This window comes from Chiroxiphia lanceolata, chromosome 6 (genome assembly GCF_009829145.1).
Source record: "Chiroxiphia lanceolata isolate bChiLan1 chromosome 6, bChiLan1.pri, whole genome shotgun sequence".
Lineage (NCBI taxonomy): Eukaryota > Metazoa > Chordata > Aves > Passeriformes > Pipridae > Chiroxiphia > Chiroxiphia lanceolata.
Genome location: NC_045642.1, coordinates 6,078,250 through 6,099,491, shown reverse-complemented (window position 1 = coordinate 6,099,491; position 21,242 = coordinate 6,078,250). Strand labels below are relative to the sequence as shown.

Below are 21,242 nucleotides of genomic sequence, written 5' to 3'. Positions count from 1 at the left end.
GGTAGTGAAATTTGATTTATATATTCCTGATATCTCATTATAGGAATGAATATTTCAAACTGGTGGTTGTCAGAGAAAGCTTTCAGAGATATTAAAAGAAGAAAAAATTATGTTTTATCTGAAACGTGTTTCTGTGTAGGCTTAAAAACCTGCAAGAAATAATGTGAAAAACTAGTTTGATTTATATGTTTAAATCATATTTTTATCACACTTCTGGATAAAGAATTAAAATAGGTTGTCTTGACTGCAGGCAATCTATTCTGTTCCCATATGAGGATGATATATTTCTGTCTGGGAGTGAAAGATATTCTTCTACATAATCTACCCCTTGCAATGGTTTTTCTAAACCATTTAACTCTCTTGAGTTCATAGAAATATCTGTTAATGTGTTAACTTATAGGAAATAATTCACTTTGTTTTGGTTTTGCTTTTTAGACATCTTCATAATAATAAAATAAAAACTATAGGAAAGCACTGTTTTGATGGATTAGACAACCTTGAAACCTTGTAAGTATGTTTCTTAAAACAATTTCTTGTTCATTCTCAGCTTAATCAAGGTTACCATACTGTTATGACAAAGGTTTTGCAAATCAGGCACTGTGCAACACATGCCACTAACACTTAGGTCCAGCTCACGTTTTGGAACTGAAGGCTGGTATCAGTGCAGTGCTCCACCAAAACTAATTAACTCTGTTGAGAAGCAGGTAAATATTAGCCTGGGTGAAATGTCATGCTGGATGATGTGGCTCTAATGTTCTTAGCCCTGATCTAGCTGGTGTATCTTTGCATAGCACTCCACTGAGTCAGGTGGATATATCACAAGTGTTTGAGTGGCCCCAGGGGTGATAAGGGACAAATATTTGTTTCTCAGGTTTGCTGTAGGATTAAACATATTTAAGATACATTGCTAAAACTGTTGTGTGATAATAGGAGGTTTCTGAGGGGGCCCCAGTGGGCTGTTTCTCCACTGCTCCTCCTCCTCCAGAGTGCCTCGTGGGCAGGGAAGGGCTTTCAGCTGCTTGGGTTACATCTCCCATTTCCCTTCAGCTCCCTCAGTGAATATCTAATGAGCAATATCTCCCTTAGCTGTGCATTTTGTTATGCTTAGGAGAACATTAAATAAATAAAACTAAGGAAGGAGGGCAGGGGCAAGCCAGTGACAGCCTCTGTTAATGTGAGGAATTTGGATGAGTCCAGAAATGCTGCTTACTCCATCTTGTCATTCTCTTAGAACCTCAGTTAACTAATGAGATTCTGTGTAAAGACATGCAGCTGATGTGAGACTGAAAATGGGGTTTGCTGCTTATAGAGGAATCCCTTTTGCAGAAAAAAAGACTGTGACAAGTCCTGGCATTACTGCTAGAACAGTGACATGTTAACTGAGAATTCAACAGATCTCTGTCACTCGTGTATTGATTCGGTGTCATGAGACTTCCCTGTGCTTCTAATTTATTTTATTTGTAATTGCTTTTGCTACGAGGTTTGCTGTTACCTAATGGCTTCTTTACTGTTTGTTTTATAAAACCTGGACGAAAAGTTTTCTTAGTAAATTAATAAAGAGTAATCATTTTTACTAGAGTTTTTTTTTGTTATTTAATAATCTTTGAAATCATAGTTCATTTCCATGTAAATTCTGTTGAAGAAAAATCTGTGAGGTATTGAAAAATACTGAGCTTTGCCGTAAGGAAATATTATTTGACTTAATATGAATAATCCTCTGGATAATATTAAATATCTTATCTAAGTTATTAGTTGGTTATAAAGCATGTAAAACATCAGAAGACTAAATCTAAGTTGAAGTTATTCTTTGGTCTAGTTGAAGGTGTTCTGAGAACTTTTTACTTTCATTGGACTGTCTTAAACAAAAACTGTTTTGACAATTCATGACTACTATTAAAATTTTTTAATGTTCTTGCTTTGTTTCTTCTAGGGATTTAAATTACAATAATATGGTAGAGTTCCCTGAAGCCATAAAAGCACTCCCAAGTCTAAAGGAGTTGTGAGTATTACTTATTCTCCCTTTTCACTGGTTTTCTTTCTCCTTTCCATAAATAAAAAAAAGAAAAGAAATTCCTGGATTTAAGAGTGTTTGTCTCATTATGCAGCAGCCTAAATCAGTTTAAGTTATGCTAAGTGAAGCTATAATTAAAGAAAAATATAATCATCATCTAGAGAGGGAATGCGTTGAAAATGATTTTGGAGTTACATAAGCAAGCAATTTATTCAGGAGAACCATTAGCATAGATCTTAATCACAAGCTGGTTTTGGCTTCCAGTAGCAGAATTAAGTATTCATTGATCATACATGTTTTCTTTGTCCCCTCCTTAAGAGAGGAGTACGAAAAGTGAAAGTACAGCATCATGTTTGGACAGAATAATTTCTTTCTAATGAAATATTTTCAGTTTAGCTGATGTGCAGTGGGCAGAAATCACACCTTTAAAGTTATTCCTGCAGTTTAGCTTATTCCTATTTAATTGCAATCTTGGTTTTGGCAGGATTGGGAATTGAGTAGATGTGAAGAAAATAACTCTTGGTTGAATCTGCTGGCAGTGTATTTTTAAATGTTGATTTTCTTCTTTGCTGATATCTTTAGGGGATTTCACAGTAACTACATTTCCATAATTCCTGATGGTGCATTTGCAGGAAACCCCCTTCTACGAACGATGTAAGTAATTTTGGTGCATCTGTTTTTAGCTGTTAGCAGACAGTGACTCTAAGAACAACCATTGAAACATGTTCTTCATTTCCCAGACATTTGTATGATAATCCTTTGTCTTTCGTGGGGAACTCAGCATTTCAGAATCTGTCAGATCTGCATTCCCTGTAAGTACTCTCTTGACAATACAGTACAATGAATGGGTATGAAATATGGTGGCTAAGAACTCAAAATAAATAAATTTTCTGACTCCCTCTTACCTTATAATTTTCTTGCAGTAAGTTTTAACAAAATTGTTATTGTTGGGAATACCAGTTTCTTCAGAAGCTCTAGTAAATGTGCTCTACAAACTTTTTTTTATTACCTTTCATAAGACACATAACCCCAGGCTAAATGCTCAGGTTCTTACTTAAACAAACTGCAGTACGTCCTCGGTGGTTTTTTTGAGCGTGGATGTACATTGCGAGAATGTTTTACAGGTTAGTGCATGCATGCCCTCAAAAGATATCAGTTCTGGGGATGACAAATAAGCAAAATGGAGTGAAACTTTGAACTGCAAACTATACTTTTCACAAGTGTATTGATACCACTCTTTCCAGTTTGATGAATTCCAGTTGTTTGCTCATAGAGGAGTAATTCATCAAGCAAAGAAGTAGTATAAAAAGCAGTGAAAAAATCATCTTTCACACACTATTCAAGTGTAAAATTTAAATAAAAGCAATGAGAGTGTTAGAATGTCTCCTTAGTGCAAATATCTACCGGATAATAAGATTGAATGTCACAACTCAATTTCATTAACAGTTTACAGCTAATTTCCCTGGGGTTTTTTTTTAGGGTCATTCGGGGTGCCAGCATGGTGCAGTGGTTTCCTAATTTGACAGGAACTGTGAACCTGGAGAGCTTGTAAGTATCTTCTACAGAAATAAAATTTCAGTGATTTCCTGGGTTTGCTTCTTGTGAAGTAATTGAAATACAATAAGTGGATCTGGAGAACAACTGCATATGTTTTTCTTCCTGTCAATAGATGTAATGATACAGCTTTTCTTGCTGTGATACCTGGGTGCCTCTTGACATTTTTTTTTTAGTAGGATAAGCTGATAAAAGCCTATGTAAAGGCCATTGGTACTAAACCCCTCTCACAGAACTGAAAAACAGAAAAGTTGTCCTCTTCCAAAAAAAAAAAAACAAAGAAAAAATTTGGTGGGTGAATCTAGCACCCTGATAGCTGAGACTCCATCCTTATTCTGCTCTTATATATGCTTGTTATGCCATCTACAATCAACAATACAGGCATTTAGATATGTGGCTTTGTTGGTGTTTGGTTTTTTTTCCCACAGAACTCTAACAGGGACCAAGATAAACAGTATTCCTGTTAATTTATGCCAAGAGCAGAAGGTCCTTCGAACTTTGTAAGTAGACATATTGTGCCTCTCTTTTCATCTGCATCAGAATGCTTTGAAAGAAACTGAAATCTAATTTAGAGCAAAAGTATTGCTTTGAATTGCTCATCCTAGTAGTTCTATCAGAGCTGGAAATTTTGGTTTCTTGGTTCTTCATATCAAGACATTTGGCAGAGTTGATGTAATGCCTTACATTCCCTAAACAGAGTCCCCTTTGTAGGGATGCACTATATTTCTTTCATATGTTATAAGAGATATGTATGATGGTGCTGCAGAGAACAGTCTTTGCATGTTCAGATTCACTCTGCCTACATTCAGAGGTTAAGGAAGAGTTTAGTTATAGTGCTTTGACTTTTCGTGTCCAGGAACATGGGACAGAGTATCAGGACCCAAGAGAAATGGAGATGAGGATTAGGAAGAAGGTAGCAATACAAAGCTCAAACAGAAAAAGCAGTAAGGATGTGTTAAAATTAATGCAAAAACCCCCAAACTGGTAACTGAAGCCATCAGGACAGTAGGGATAAACCATGTTTGTGAAGGATACATGCAGGAAAATGCATGGAACAAAAGTAAATCCTGAAAAAGGGAGGAGAAAAAGTACACTGTTTTATATAAGAAAAAATGAGGAGAAGGAATGATAGGGTGGGATTTATTTTCAAACAGCAGTTTATCTTTTGAATAGAATTTTTAAGATTATTAGCTTGTTCTAGTTGTTTTGTTTTTGTTTTTGGTTTGGTTTTTTTTTTGCTGCATAGTTTCAGAGAACATTCTGAGCTTTCCTAGCTCTGCTAAAGGAGGTACCAGCACACTACATCAAAACTGGCACCAAATTCCTGCATTACATACAATTTATCCAGTTTATTCTGAAAAAAGCAGGTCATCAATAAGCTTTTTTATATTACAACTCTCAAAATTCAGGGAACTTGTACACTATGTTTTTAGGGTATGCGTGTACCCAGATATACACTTGGAGTTCCCTCTGTGATTTTCCCTAAACTGCCCTTAGTTTTTCCACAGAATGGTACTAACAGGAAGATTTTTCTGTCAGTCAATTTAACAGTTACCAGTGATGGGACGGTTCAAGTAGAAAGGAGTGTGAACTAAGCATCTTTCTCCTATTTTCTGTTTTGAAGGGACTTGTCTTATAACAATATAAAGGACCTCCCAAGTTTTAAGGGCTGCCACTCCTTGGAAGAAATGTAAGTAGAAATAGTGTTGTTTATCTTTATTAACTCCTTAGTATGCTGAGTCCACATCCCTAGAAACTTTTTTGTTTCACGTTTGATCGTAAGTTTCTAAAATTAAGGACAGAGAGAGAGAGAGATGACCACCTTCTGTGAGGAGTGGAGTGTGCTGGACAGAGAATTCAACCACGTGTGTTTTCCTCAACTGGCTAATGTTTAGTTATCCCTGTGGCACAAAAGAAATGAAAGACACACCTCAATCCCATGTTTCATGGCAGTACTGCTATGCACATAAATGGAAAGAGCATTTATGTCTTTTCCTTCCTGCCTGTTATCCCTTCCACTCTTTGGTTCCCTCCAGCCATCACCATGTGCTTGTGTAAAATGAGTTTTTTCCCCAGTCCCTGTAAGACACATTTAAAGCCCATCTTTGTTTCTCTTTATTTCATTGCTTTAAATCTACTTAAGCTTAATTGCCAGACCCTACGCAGTTTTTCCACTTGTTTATGTTCTTACTTCTCCTTCTACCTCTCAAGTTTCTATCCCCTTAATCAGAATGGGGCTAGCAGGCCTATGGACCTTTGTTATACTCATGACATCTCCAGGCTCATACCCATTGTTCATTGTAAAGGGAGCTAGTGAACTGGAATTAAAATTTTCCCACTTGCCCTTGAGGCATTTGTCAATATTTTCCTTTCATAAATCTGCATTTTGGAAAGTGGAAGTGTACCTGTGGTTAAAATATGCCTAAAGACTTCCTGCACAACGGAGTACAGTTGTTTTAAATCTTAGTGTGACTCTTCAACATTCACAGTGTTATTTTTAGCTTGAAAGTAATTCAGTCCACACTTAACAGTCTTTTCTAAATTAAATGAGTTGTGCATTGGACAGAGGTGCCACGGAAGTGCTTCATGGTTGTATTAATGCAGCTAATGCAAAACAGTTAAACAGTCTGCCCACCGGGGGAAATGAGAAAAATCCTGCCATTGATAAGGCTCAATGCAAGTATTAGCAGGTACCAAGCTATCCCTTGGTTTGAAGTCAGCCCAGTTAGCTAATAAAGTTCTGTTTCTGCTTCTTCCCTTTGCAGTTCCTTACAACATAATCAAATACACGAAATTGCAGAGGACACCTTTCAAGGACTGTCCTCCCTTCGTATCCTGTAAGTGTACATAGCTACAGTGCTGAGTAAAACAAGATCATGTTTTTGATTCCCATGTAAACTGATGTCAGGGTTTGGTGCTATAAATTTGATTGATGGCAAAAGGGCCAGGTATGCTGGATCCTAAGATAAAGTAAACCAAGTACAAGAGATACTAGCAGCAGCCAGTTTCAGCCCTGTCCCTTCTACTCTCTATTTTTTTGTAGCCTATAAAGATATTTTTATATATATGGAGACTGAAAATGAGATCTTTTTTCCCAGTGCTCCACTATTTTGCATTATAACCATATTATTCCATTATGTAATATTTATTGGAGAGATCCTCTCTGTTTTCCTCAGGAGGAGGAGATCAGTAAACAAAATTATCCTGTCCCTTTACATCTCTAGGTATATGAAATTATATGAGAAACATTTTAAATTATCAGGAAAAAAATCCACAAATTGACAGGTATTTTGAATAGAATAAGTCATGGTGGCCCAGCAGAAGCTGGAGCTGGATTTTGACATCCAAAAATGCAGATGCTCTTCTGCCTGTTCTTTTGTTGTCTTCCCCCACCTCTGCCAGTGTGCCCTGCTAGAGGTGCAGTTGTCACCAAAGTGGTTGTCCTGGCACCTTCGTGCTGGGAATAGGTGGTGCCAGAGCTGACCTCTGGCTTGGGAGCACAGGCTGTGCTCCTGGCAGCAGAAAGGAAGGCAAAGGGAGCAGGAGTGGGAGATGGATTCAACTGTGGGGATGAGGTAAAGCAGGATACAGCTGCCTTACCAAGGGATTCGGCTGCTACTGCACCTGGCTGACTGGGAAGAGAGGGGAAATGATCTTAGCTTTTTTTTTCTTAGTACAGTGGCTGTTACAAAGATTTGGTGAAACTGCTAAAATAATCTGCTTTGGCATTCATTGCAGAGACCTCAGTAGAAATCGGATTCGCCAGATCCACAAAGAAGCTTTTATCTCTGTTGGAGCTCTTGTTAACCTGTAAGTAGGCTATTTGTGCAGTCACCTCCTCTCTCTATTATAAAACTTCTGAGATAGTGAACATTTTTAGCTTAAAACTGATATATGCCCATCATTTAATATCTGTAAATCAGGAAGCCTCTTGCTAGCTGAACATATGTAGGGCACACTTCTTTAGAGTGCACTGACAGGTATATGCCAGACCACAGCCTTCTGTGAGACTTTAAAAGTCCTTCCTGCTTCAATGAAGTGTATGCTATAGGGTCTTCAAACTTACTTTGTTTGTAACACTGTCTTAATATTCACATTCCAGAGACCTAAGTTTCAATGAACTCACTTCAGTTCCAACTGAAGGACTGAGTGGGCTGAACCAGCTTAAACTCACAGGCAATTCTGAGTTGAAAGAAGCTTTGGCAGCAAAGAACTTCGCAAAGCTCCGGTATGTTGGTAAATAACACCACAGAGTGCCTCCTTTGTTCTCACAGCAACAAGCAATGGGGCAATAAATGAAGCCAGTTTAGACAGTGCTCATGACACATGATCAGGCCCTTTGCTGAGTCCTGTAGTGCCTCAGTGTTGGTATATGTAAATGGACATCTGACTCTTCTGATGTAAGAAACCATTTGCAGACAATTTTCTCGGTATCTTTTCTACTTTTCCTCCACCACTTTCCAGGCAGACACCACCTCACTTGGGAGGAGTGGTTTGGGTGGATTTCCATTTGTTATTGAACTGAACACATCTGTCTTTTACTGTGGAAAATGGGAGCAGATGCACAGGTGTCTCATTCCATAATCACCGTGCTTTATACATATGCCATTTGTTCTTGGAGGCAAATAGTAAGAGTAACAGTAATCACTCAAATGGAAACTTGTGACTGATTTCTGTGGGAGGTGGATCAGACAGGGTTGAACTGCTTTCCATTTTCAAAGATCTTTCTGCACATTAAGAAGAAGCAGTTATAAATTATTTCCCACACTGTCCAATGGAAAAAGTAGCGATGAAGCTACTGTTAATTTGTCTAAGGCCAGCAAAAGAATCCATGTCACTTTTAGAATCAAGCTTCAGCAGTGCTGTGGAAACAGCAGATTGTTTTTTAGGTTTTGATCTGTGTTTGAGAATTCATGCTTTCTGGGATTCTTTAGACTGACATCCCTCCTAAATATTTGCAAAAAGAGAATTCAGGAACAATACTGCAGATAGTTGATAATGTAGTCTTGAGTCAGAAAAATTAGCTTCTGGTCTGCTATTATTTCATTGCTTATGTGGGTTATGTGGGTTTTTTAGAACTCTGTGTGCAGGTGTACTTCTCTGCCAGAATAATAGTATGTACCATTTCTGCCAAACACATGTAAAAAAAATTAAAAATCTTATTTTGGTACCACAAACGAAGAGTGAGAAGGAAAGACGTAACTTAAAAGCTTGTAGTCATCTGGGAATTAACTTTCTTGCAAAACAGTTACTCTTTAATTAGCATGCTTAATTAGTTTTCAGTTTCATTTGTACAGCAATGCCACAAACCCTGATCAGAATTTGGTTTGTATACGGAATAGAATGGATAGCAGAGGGCTAAACATAGTAACATTTTCTTTGTGCTTCTCACAGCAGGCAAGACTTGTATATATCACCTGTCCTTTATCTCAGTGCAAGAGTTTGTCAGAAGTGGTTATGTCTGCTCCAAATTGAAGTAGTTTTTTATTGGCAAATGCAAAAAAAGAAGCTTTAAGTTTAGCACTGAAGTGTGCTATCTAAATATTTTTAATAGATAGTAATCTTAACTTTGGTTACAATGCTTACCAGTCTTCGTTGTTCTGCCTGTATTTCAGGTCACTCTCTGTACCATATGCTTACCAGTGCTGTGCATTTTGGGGTTGTGATTCTTATTTAAACTCTAATGCTGAAGATTCCAGTCACCAAGATCAAGGTGCCTTGATGGATCGTGAGAAGGGTAAATGTTTCATTGTACTTAACCAGCAGTATTGTTTTGTGCTGGACTCAAATTTAACAGTGTATGTTGTCTTTGAATAAGGGAGTATGAAAAATGTAAATCTTTGTAGGGCTACAAAAGCTGAAAGTGCTTAGCAATTGCTAACAAATCAGCAGTACCTTGTTCCTTCTAAATATGTGAAAGGTATTTGTCGGGCGCTGTAAGACTTGCCTGTATGGGAAAAAAAAATCAACTTTAAAAAAAAAAAATTCAAACTGCAAGTATTGCTTCTGTCATGGTTTTATTGTTCTCAGTATTTCGACCTTCCTATTCAGACTGGGCTTGTCCCTTCCACTGTCTGTTTCAGGGTCCTGGTGATCAAAGATGTTGCTTTGTTATAAAGCATTGTGACTACCTGGATCAGGCAGGAGTAACTCAAACTGCTGCAGCCATTTCTGCACTGAGCTTTTGACCTTGTGTGGCAAACCAGAGCAACTCCACTTGTTGAAGGCTGGAGTGCTGGTGAACTGTTAGGTGTTTGATCCCTCAAAAGACTACTCCCATCCTAGGCAGCTTCACTGCATTTCACTTTTATTTTCTTTCTATGACTAACGTGTTTTTCACTTTTACAGCTGATGTTCTGAGAAATGAGGAGAATGAGGAACTGGGACAGACTATTATTCACTGTACACCAGCAACAGGTAAATCCTGTAACGTGCTTTAGCCACACTGTGAACTTCAGGCATGGTGTTACACAAAGAGCTGGCTGCAGAGTTACATGTTTTATTCCTGGTAATCATTCTGTACACAGGAGATTAATTTATACAGTGCTTTGGGTGAAACATCACTTGATGTCAGTTTTGGATGAGCAGTCACAAAGATTTGACTGAGCTTTAGACACATAGCACTTTATTGGAGAACTGTGCTAGGAAAAATACTGGAGTTTCTTTCCATAAGCAGACCAATCAAGATTGTAATACTTATATTTGGAGTCTGCTGTATTTAATGCACCATGCCCCCTAATTCTACTTTATTTTTGCCAAGGAGATGTCTGTGGAGCAGACTGTATGAATGCTCACCTGTTTCAGTGGCAGTTCAGCCCATGTTCTAAAAGCTTGACTCAGACTGCTGTCACTGGTGGCTTTAACAAAGCTTGATGTCTTTGCAGGAGAGTGGATGAGGAACACTCACGTGATCTGTTCCCCAGCCCTGCTGTAGCTGCATTAAGTGAGAGCAGAGGGCTGTTACAAGTAGTTGGAGTAGGCAGTAGCATCTTAAACTGCTAGAGACACTTGTGCAATGAACAGTCTTATTGGCATACAAGAACTACCAATTCAGGCTTGAACGGTCCATGAGTGTTGAAAGTCTTTGATTTTGCAATGAATATTTCCATTCCAGGCAGCTTTTTTTCTGCCCTTCTGCTTCTCTTTCTCAAACTGCAAATTTCCATACATAGTTCCACTCAGCTCCTGAAAGCAATTACGGTGGTGCTTCCTACTTCCTTGCCTTTGCCACAGCCTCTCCAGAGGATTCCTTCCCATACATCTTCTGTGCTCCTGTTTGCATAAAAAGGAACACATAGATGGGGGAAACAGTATGCTTCCAGTAAAGTTACTTCTGGATGAGCAGGAGTTATCCAAGTCTTATTTCATTCTTTTCTCCTAACTTGTATTTTACATTATGAAAATCTGTTCATTCTCCATCTTTTGGGCTAGCTCTAGCTTTAGTATCCAGCATATCACAAGGATTTCTTGATCACATCCAGAAAGAACTGTGGTCAGACAGTCAAATATATTATTAATGTAATTGTACATAATCTGAGAGTTAATTTGTTAATGCTGCTTATTTGCTTTTGATCTCCTGTTCACAGAATGAGAATTCAGATGGTGTGTTACATGGGTTAAATCTTTGAAGTCTTCAGTTCTTTCTTTTTGCCCATGCCAGAAATGCTGTAGTAGATCTAAAAGGAATGAAGAGCTTGTTTTACAAGTTCAAAATTTGCCTTGTTTTTCACCAGTCCCTCCCATACTAACAAGTTTCTGTGCCATGTTGTCATCTGGTCATAAGTAAAATTCTCCACCCACCATGTAAATTCTGAATCACTGCTCGACTCGTAGATCCACCTTTCACTTTGCCTAATGGCAGGAATGGATTGCTGAACAGTGGTGTTCAAGTAGCTCAAGTCCTCTGAAAGATGTGAAACTCATCCTTCTGAGCATGAATTTTTCCCCTCCTCCCACATGGGCTGGAAATATCAGTGAGAGAGGAGGGTAGCTTTTAACTTTAAGGATAGCAAGACTTAGATAGGAAAGAGTGGTGGGTTTTGTTTGTCTAAAGTATAGCTACTAGAAAAATGGCTTCAAATTGATTTTTGTAAGCACAGAATTGACATTTTTAAATTTCCTAAGGGGGAAGTTGTTTTTATTTTTATGTAGATCGGCTTAGCAGGTATTGTTGTGTCATGTGAATGTACTGTAAAACTGATTATTCTGGCATGGATGCCTTACTTGGGAATACCTACTAAAAAGGGATATTACTGCTGATTTTACTGGTCTGTTAATCCAGTGAGCACCATTATTTCATGCCCATAAATGAAGCTCGCTCATTTAAACGAACAAAATATTAATTTTTGTCTTGTCAGTTCATTAATTGCTGGAAGTTGCGTTAGGCCTTGGGAGATCCTTGCACTGACATTTAGTCGTTCTGTGCAGTTGTGTTTCAGCCCGTGTTAGGGATGGGTTGTCCTTCTCTCTCCCCTGCCAAAAGGGAAGGCACGTGCTGTGCAGAGCCAGGGTCACAGGCTGAGTGTGGCTCAAGCTCCAGCCTTTGCACAGTTTGGCATTTTCCCTCAGCTCCTTGACTGCAGGGAGGGATCCTGAGCTGTTGTGCTTTGGACAGTTAGCGGTGCCTAATGGGGATAAGGAGAGGTTCAGCTCTTCTAACTGTTACTTAAAATCAGTAGGACTTCCCTATGGAATAAATAGCGATTAGAAGGGTAAGCAATGGTAGTGACCTTTCTTCCTTGTCTTGCCTCCTATTATTTTGCTTGCTGGGCTTTTTTTACTATTTAAGCATTTTTAAGTGGTGAAAGAAGAAGGAAAAAAAAACGGTTTTCCCATATGGCTTTCCAAGCTCACAGTGTGTTTCAGTGACAAGGATGGAGGACAGAGCTTGTGGTAAATTCCTGTCCTTATTGAAGCTGATTAAATTGAATTTGTCGGCTGTTTTACAGATGTTTCCTTGTGACCAAAAGTTGCTCCAGAAGGCATATTTGTGAATCGTTTTTTGAGAGAACATGTTCCTTCTAAAAAATTCCTTCCCCTTACAAATGGGTTGTGAACATTTGCTTTCACATTTTTTGCCAATCTTTTTTTATGATGTATAAAATCTCAATAAAATAAAGTATTTGGGTGGCACTAATAAAAGCTATTTTGAGTAGCGAAAAGTAATTAAGTTTGTTTAGCTAGCTTGTTTATACAAAGTGTTCTCAAGTGACCATTCACTGTGGTAATTATTATTTCAGGCATAATTAATTAGTAAATAGCTTCAGCAGAATAGTTTACTTTCAACTGACCTATTTAGCAGTTCAGCTGTGTACTTCATTAATTAATGAGTACTCTTGTAATACCTTTTCAAAATCTTGCTTGTTAAGGCAGAATTTTTTCCTAAATTGGTTGTCCTTCTCTTTGTTTTTTTGTTTTCTTCTAGGTGCCTTTAAGCCTTGTGAATATTTATTGGGCAGCTGGATGATTCGACTTACTGTCTGGTTTATTTTTTTGGTTGCTTTGTTCTTCAACCTGCTTGTCATGTTAACAATATTTGCATCCTGTACTACATTGCCATCTTCCAAACTGTTTATAAGCCTGATTTCTGTCTCTAACTTATTTATGGGAGTCTATACTGGTATTTTAACTTTCTTGGATGCTGTCTCTTGGGGAAGATTTGCTGAATTTGGCATATGGTGGGAGACTGGCAGTGGTTGCAGAGTTGCTGGGTTTCTTGCAGTCTTTTCGTCAGAAAGTGCCATTTTTTTCCTGACGTTGGCAGCTGTTGAACGGAGCTTCTCTGCGAAGGAGTTCATTAAAAAGGGGAAAAGCAATCGCCAAAAACAGTTTCAAATTGCAGCAGTTTTTGCTTTCCTGTGTGCCGTGGTAGCGGGATGCTTACCACTTTTTTATAAAGCTGAGTACTCGGCATCCCCCCTTTGCTTGCCCTTCCCCACTGGAGAAACGCCTTCACTTGGTTTCACAGTAACTTTAGTGCTCCTGAATTCGTTGGCGTTTTTGCTGATGGCTGTTATCTACACTAAACTGTATTGCAACCTGGAAAAAGAGGATCTCTCCGAAAACTCCCAGTCCAGCACGATTAAGCATGTTGCTTGGCTGATCTTCACGAACTGCATCTTTTTCTGCCCTGTTGCGTTTTTCTCCTTCGCACCGTTGATCACTGCGATTTCTATCAGCCCCGAAATCATGAAGTCTGTTACTTTGATATTTTTCCCGCTGCCTGCTTGCCTGAACCCGGTCCTGTATGTATTCTTCAACCCAAAGTTCAAAGAAGACTGGAAGATGCTCAGGCGCCACCTGACCAGGAAGAACGGCGCGGTAGCGATCGCCGTCAACGCTCAAGGGGGCTGCCCCACGCAGGATTTCTACTACGACTGCGGCGTTTACTCCCACCTGCAGGGTAACATCGCCGTGTGCGAGTGCTGCGAGTCGCTCCTTCTATCCAAGCCCGTGCCCTGTAAACATTTAATAAAGTCTCAGAGCTGCCCCACGCTGGCAGTGGTGCCTTGCCAAAGGCCGGATGGCTACTGGTCGGACTGCGGCACCCAGTCGGCCCACTCCGACTACGCGGACGAGGACGACTCCTTCGTGTCGGACAGCTCGGACCAAGTGCAGGCCTGTGGCCGCGCGTGTTTCTACCAAAGCCGAGGGTTCCCTTTGGTTCGTTACGCCTACAACATACCAAGAATTAAAGACTGAAAAGGCCTTCTGCCACCAGCTGTTCCAATAAAGAGGTATAATGCTTTGCAGACTGTTGCCTGTTTTGACCTTTCGAGCAGGAAGCACTTTTGTAATCGTTGTTTAGTGTCGTTTGTAAAGAAGGGAAGCGGGCAGCAACTTCTTGAGCCATACATTTAAAAAAAAATTTTAAACAAATAAATCAATTGCCCTGACTGTAAATAATTGGTAAACCAAATTTGTTACCCGATATTTTTACTCTTTCCACGCAATAGTGGTTTCTTTTATACGGTTTTTACATGCTAATGGTATGTTTCCATGTTGTGCTCCAGTTGTACTTTGCTTCTGCTGTTGGCGAGGTAAGTTCTGTTGATTTCCCTCTCGCCCCCCCTCCGCCAAAGCACAATATAAAGGACAGCTGTTTGATATTATAGAAATTATTTTTAAATGTAACTTTTCTATAATTAAGCAAAAAAAAAATCTCTTGCTAGCTTTGTATAGTGTATTCAGCATTGAATCTCAGGATGAATTTTATTGCAGGGCCAAAAAAGGGATTAATTCTCCCATACGTAACTGTGACAGCAATATAGGAATACTATGTTTGTTTTGTATTTTAAGCCAATATTCAATTAAAAGAAAAAAGGGTTTGTTGCAGTAAAGCACTTGTAATCCACAATATTCTATAGATTAGGGGAATAAGAATATGAGGTTGTCAGGAATAGTAGGGTTGAACATGTTTTTCCAGTGATGATGCATTACTTCAGGTGAACCACAGCAAGTTTCTTCAGTATTATGCAGTCAAGTCATACCATTGGAAGGAATGTTGATGTATCAGGGAGTGTTAGCAGTGCTGTCAGTGTACACAGCTCATGTCTTTGCAGAAAGACTGACTAATGCTCTGCAGCCTATTGAATGTTACAGCACTCCAGTGATACTTATGGATAGACTGAGCAAATGGAGGGAAAATGCAAAGCAATTTGGCAATGAAGAAAAGCATTTTTCCAGTTATTTTACTGAGAGTGAAGTACACTCTGTGAAGCCACTGATTTTCACATAAATCAGTGCAATCTTTTTAAACTGTTAAAGTCCTGAGACCCTAATGATTTAAGTACAATCAGTGATCCATTTTTTCTATATTTAGTTTGAAATCTGATGGATATAAAGTTATGAATGCATGATTAAGTATTTATGTATGTTTCTTGAACAATACACTAAATCAAGAGCAAATCCACTGCCGTCCCAGTCACTCTGGAGACATTCTCATTAAGAATTAAAGCTAGATTGCTGTTTTGAGAATTAAACTGTACATACTGTTCATACAATGAATTTTTATCTTTGTATTGTAAGTTATTTGATAGAACCCATGATGGAAAATGTGGCTTCAGTTCATTTTGTTAATTAAAGCTACCTCCTAAACAATAGCGGCTGCCAGTAGCAGAGTGTTTAAAATGTGGTTTATATACTTTTTGCATTGTAAATAGATGTGGTTGTATATTGTCACTGTAATAAAAACAGAATCCTTGTATATCAAAATCATGTAGTTTGTACAAAGTATGGGAGGATTATTTACTGTATGCTGTTAATTTTGTAAGCCAAAATATTCACGTGTAAAAAGGGAAGAAAACCAACCCAGAGTTGTTAATTCTTATATTTACACTCATGAATATTACATCTGCAATTAGCATGGAATGTTACACTGAAAGCAAATAAAGGGTACATGAATATTGATTGTTATTTATCTCTGTTTTTCAAAAGTTAAGGCTGAAAATGGTGCACATGTAGAATTATTGAGCATAAATAATGTGTCATCTGCTCTCGGCTACGTGTGGTGAGTTCAGGAAAGAACTGCCAGAAAATTAAGAAAGTTGCCAATTTACATGTGGATTTATGATCTCTGACTAATGCTGTCTTGGCACTCAAAAGATTAAAACCTTCAGTGAGGTGTTTGCCCTCTTACAAAGCAGTCTCGTGATTAAAGATGTTATGTATTGTGTTTGAGTTAGAATGATTTTTGTATGGCTTGGATAATCATACAGATTATAATTCTCATATTGGTACTTTTTTTTATGTTTGAGATTTGGTTGGGGTTTTTTTTAAGCTATCATTTTGTAAGAGTCACAGTCTGTCCCACATTCCCTCTGTTGGCCAACCTGTCAAAGGTGACACGAATGCTTCTCAAAAAGGACTATAAATGTCAGCTGCCATTTAAAATCAGTAGAGAAGGAAATTGAAGCATCAAGCTTCCAAAAAGCCAGTTGTATTTTCAAACCGTGTTCTTGAGAATGGATTTATTTCTTCTGTGTTTTACAAATGATTCTTCACTGCAATGCTATTAAAAAGGTCCGATGTGGTCCATTTGAAGTTCCAGTACTTCATTTTACATCAGTATGTTTGTGGGGTTCAGCTGTGCTAGTGGTTAACTCTTACTGCAGTCAGCCCAGTGTCTTCCAGCACACACAGGTTCTGTCTGCTGCTGGTAGAGGTGAAAGAACACAGGCAGCAGCTCCTAAAACCAGCCCACCAAGAAGCAGCAGAACTTGCCCCTCTCAACATGACCACGTGCCTGAACACCCGTGGACGATCACATAAGGAGAACCCGGACAAATCCAGCTGTCAGGTACTTAGTGCCACCTTTGTTGTGTCTTTGCTGGTCAAGCTGATCTCGGGCTAGGGCACAATGGAATGTTCAGATGTTCACATCCACTGAGAACTCGCTCCCGCTCCAAAAGCCGTGTCAAATATATGGACAACTTGCCTTAAAGCGGTGTTGCATTAGCAACATGTGGGATTTTTGTTACCTTTGTACCAGTTACCTTTGAGCTATCCCCTCAGCAGCCTCCTCTTCAGCTAGGCAAAGCTTCCTAACTTCAGTTTTGAGACTCAAACAAGTGAAACCTCACGTTACACCCTTCTGGAGGTCCGCGGAAAATAAATGCTCCAATCTTCTAGAGTCTAAAGCAAGCTGAAACTGTTCTTACAGTGACAGTGTCACACACCTTGCTTCTAGACCTCTCTAAACAAACTGTCATACTGAATTCCAGTGCTGGATTTAGCAGTCAAAAAGGATTTGCTGTTGAATTTAAATGAAAAAATTAGGCCAAGGAGAGAGCATTTTTTTGTTGTTGTTGTTTTTCTTCCTCATCTGCCATTGTGAGGAAGCAGCTTTTTGCAGGGAGACAGAGTCACAAATAGTGTTGCCAAAGGTATTCCCAACCTTTCCCCCATTAAGAGTAATTTCTTACTTATGGTTATTAGCCTGCTCCGTGGCAGTATGGTGGGGAAACTGAGCATTTTCATTCTCTTACAAAAATTATGCATCTGCTTTGCAACTTTTTTGTCTAGAGTCCTTTTGCCTCTCATAATTTCTTTCCAGTGGGATTTCCTGTGTTTATTCATAAATTTACCCAGAAATTTCAAACTTACACAAAGATACCTCAGTAATTCTTTTCACTTTGACTACTATTTTTAAGCCTTCAGCTTTAGTTTACAGGGTAATATTTTTAATTAAAAGCTCAATGCAGAGTTTGTTTCATATGTACTCTCAATAATTTTTAATTTCATAAATGCTTTTGATCTTTTACTGGTAGCATAACTTTATTTTTTAGCAGGAGACTTTTAATATTACCTTTCACATATTGTACTGTAGAGTGACTGATTTAGCACTAGATGTCAGTTGAAGATGATTCAATAAATAAGGAAATGAAATCTGAAATGAGGTAATACATCACAAATTGCTGTTTTCTGTACTGTTGTGTACTCTAAGAACTTGGAGGGTGAATGGACTCATATGTTATATTTCATGGCACTACAGTAATATAAAATATAATTATTTAGGTTTTGCTTTAGGAATACTAGTTAGTGGTCACTGTGGTGTTTGCTGTAGGGAAATTATTTTGATTTGAGGGTAACAAAATATGAAGTGGTCTCACTGGTTTCCAGTAACAAAAGCATAACCTGTGTCTTGAAAATTTCAACCCAAAAATGAGCAAGTAAATCTGTTACTATCTGATGCTTTAAAAGAAAGACTTTATGCAGAAGAATAAACTAGCTAAAGAAGTGAAGGCTGTTCAAAAGCAGGAGGGCTGTGATCTCCAACTCACATAAAACAGCTGGGTTGAGTGGGAATCCTGCCAGTGATTGAAAAAGGTGTGATTTTAAAATAACAAGAGAAAAATTCTCATCTGAAGGCCCTGCTCCTTGGAAGAGATGGCTCCACAGCTGCAGTCAGCAGAACCTGGGCTGGGACTAGTGGTGTGTGCAGTGTACTGCAGCGACGGGAATACACCATACTGCCAAGGGAAGTGAAGCAATCCAGGACCTCTCAGGTTTCACAGCCTCTAATCAAGCAGAACTACACATTCAGGCACAAAAATAGCCAGCAGACAAGTATAGGCAGTGCTTGTTCAGCTCTGACGTGGAGTGTGAGCCAAGTTTCTCCCTCACTCCCGTGCCTGCCGCACTATTTTTTATCACAGTGGAAAATTGGAAGACTTGGGGAAACTTCTTAAATTCATCTATATTTGGTTCAAATTTTCTGCTCTTTTTAAGGTCGCAAGTAAAATTAAGATCTATATTCTTCAAGCTTAAGGCATGTTGTCTAAGCCTCTGTTTCTGTCTAAATTTAGTAATTTTTTTTCCTACAGGATTATTTTTATGTTTCTATGTTCCTGAATACAAGTGTGGAACTAGACATTACATCTGATCTGATTCTTTTCATTAAATCTGGGTAGTATTCATCAAGTTGAACTGAGAAGTTTCCTTCTGCTGGCTTTTGTGTTTTCAGAGATTGTTTATCATATTACAGTTGAATTTCTAAAATTGAAGTTTTGCATAAAGAGGTGTTGGCATTTCAAGGTACTTAGTGATTCAGACTAGTTGATTTGTGCCTAGAGTTTAATTCATTTCTATGTCTGTTACCTGTCAAATTGCTTTCCTGATATTTTCTGCATAAAAGGTTTTCTCAAATATTGTGGATGGCAGTTAGGGAGTACTTGAGAAATTTGCCAGGAGCATTGGGCTCTTCAGACACATTGATTGGCATGTCCAAACAGGTAGAAGGTATAGGTCTGTGAATACATCAAGCTGTGTTTACTCTGAATTTTACTCCCTGTTGCTTATTCAGTAGTCTGTGGCAGTGTTGGTTCAGTTAGCACTGAAAGACTGTAGATTCTTTAGTGAAAAATTAGGATGATTTTGCACGCTGGTATCAACTGTAGGATGTGTGTATATATTTATTCACTACACTCAAGTTGTTTGCGGCAACTTCTGTGCTTCATTGTGGCAGTTTGATTTTGCCTGTGGGCTTTAGCACTGTTGGCACTTAATTCTTACCAGGGCAGATGCTTTCTGGCACTCAGTTCACAGAATTAAGGATTTGCCATGAAGCACTGTCCTTGTACCATGCCGTTTGCCTGCTTCTCAGTCCTGCTATGGCCATAGGAGTTGTGTACCTGAACCTGCAGGATTGTTGTTTCAATCCTTAGTATTTTATTAAATCACATTGTTTGGGCTTTTACCTTGCCTGTGTTAACTAGGGCACAGTGGCTGTGGAGGTGGCTTGACAAGTTGGGCAGAACGGTAAGAGGGATAATAACAATATTATTTTATACTTTCACATCTCTTAAAAGTTGGATGCTTCTGCCATTCCAGTGGCAATGCTTTAATTCCCCATAAGGTGAACTGGCTTTTGCCACCTTCTCTACGGGCAGTCTTGCCCGACACTGGGAGCTTGTCACAAGGCTAAAGTTTGTTAATAAAAACTATTTGCCCAATATCTGCTCCTGAACCCTAAGAAATTCTTTTAATCTGTATTACAGTATATGGAAGGAAGAGACAGACTCAAATGTTTGTATCTTTGGCAAGATTGCTGCTGCCTTGCCGTGAGACACCCATTTCATAGTTTCTGGCCATCCCAGATGATGTGATGTGGGCCTCCATCAGAAATGAGAGATGCCCAGTGCAGTGAGCTCCAGAATTCCTCAATTTAGTGACACAAGATGGGGCAACATTTTTTCTATTCATTTAAGACTGTTATTAGTCTTCACTATGAGACAGGCCTTAAGATCGGGGAGATTTTAAAGCCTTCCTAAGATGTTCTGAAATTACCTTGGTCTGCAACCTGTTGAAATACTTGAAATTTTCCTGCTTGGAGGAAATGGAGCTTTGCTAGCAGTGCTTGTGTAGCCATGGAGTAAGCAACTTTTACACTACTTTTATTTTTTAGCTGCGTGTGGCACATACACAAAACTTCTTCTAAACCCATAGGTGGTTAGTGTTTAACAAAGCTGAGGCACTGGACTGTGTAACTTGTGACCTAAGAATTCAATCCAATTTGAAATTGTCTTCTTCTTGTAACTTTAATTGGCATGAAACTTAGGTTCTAGTGATATTCTGTTGTCTCCAAGACTTAAGTCATCAGCTTAAATAATTTTATTTTTTATTTATTTTAATGATTTTAAATTATTTTAATGGGTGTAATTCATTTGTTAGACACCATGGCTAGTCACACTTGCTTCTTTGTTGAGCCTGATTATCATCAAATAATCTACTGTAAGTGACTGGAGTTATTTCAGCATCATCAGCATCGATTTGCTGCATAGTGATGTCGTCAGTATTCTGGGGATGCTTAAATCAGAGATGCAGTCAGGCCTTTTTTGTGGGTGTTCTTCAGTTTGCTGGAAAACCATTCCAGATGATCAACTGGTTATCAGCACATGTGATCAGCGGTGGGATAATATCTAGGTTTTTTTCTTTCAGGAACCATAAGGATATTTTTCCAACCTGCCAAAACTGCAGTTCCCATGAAATGGTAAGACAAATGAAGAAGCTCCACCACTGAAAGGGGAAAGTCACCTCTGCCTCTCCCTTCCAGTTTGTGGCTCTGCATTCCTGGGGCTTGCCTGGTTTTGGCCTCAGCAGATGTCAGACATATCCCTGAGCTTTAACTTGCTCAGACCAAAGAGTTTGCTTGGCCAAAGAGTTTTCTACTACATTAGTA

General features: G+C 38.8%; 1 protein-coding gene across 3 annotated transcripts in view; it reads left to right on the top strand.

Annotated features, from left to right (window-relative positions):
- The window catches only part of LGR4 (leucine rich repeat containing G protein-coupled receptor 4), a 72,999-nt gene extending 57,026 nt beyond the window's left edge, over positions 1-15,973 (top strand). For 2 of the 3 annotated variants that reach the window (XM_032690386.1, XM_032690387.1), the window contains exons 6-18: positions 436-507; positions 1,931-1,999; positions 2,594-2,665; positions 2,752-2,823; positions 3,491-3,559; positions 3,994-4,065; positions 5,190-5,255; positions 6,331-6,402; positions 7,304-7,375; positions 7,668-7,793; positions 9,181-9,302; positions 9,914-9,982; positions 12,990-15,973. In XM_032690386.1, coding sequence (XP_032546277.1) covers positions 436-507; positions 1,931-1,999; positions 2,594-2,665; positions 2,752-2,823; positions 3,491-3,559; positions 3,994-4,065; positions 5,190-5,255; positions 6,331-6,402; positions 7,304-7,375; positions 7,668-7,793; positions 9,181-9,302; positions 9,914-9,982; positions 12,990-14,266 — 2,230 coding nt within the window. In that variant the 3' untranslated portion in view covers positions 14,267-15,973. The remainder of the gene's footprint in view (positions 1-435; positions 508-1,930; positions 2,000-2,593; positions 2,666-2,751; positions 2,824-3,490; positions 3,560-3,993; positions 4,066-5,189; positions 5,256-6,330; positions 6,403-7,303; positions 7,376-7,667; positions 7,794-9,180; positions 9,303-9,913; positions 9,983-12,989) is intronic. The other variant, XM_032690388.1, reaches the window with a different exon arrangement.
- The last annotated feature ends 5,269 nt before the right edge of the window (positions 15,974-21,242 follow it).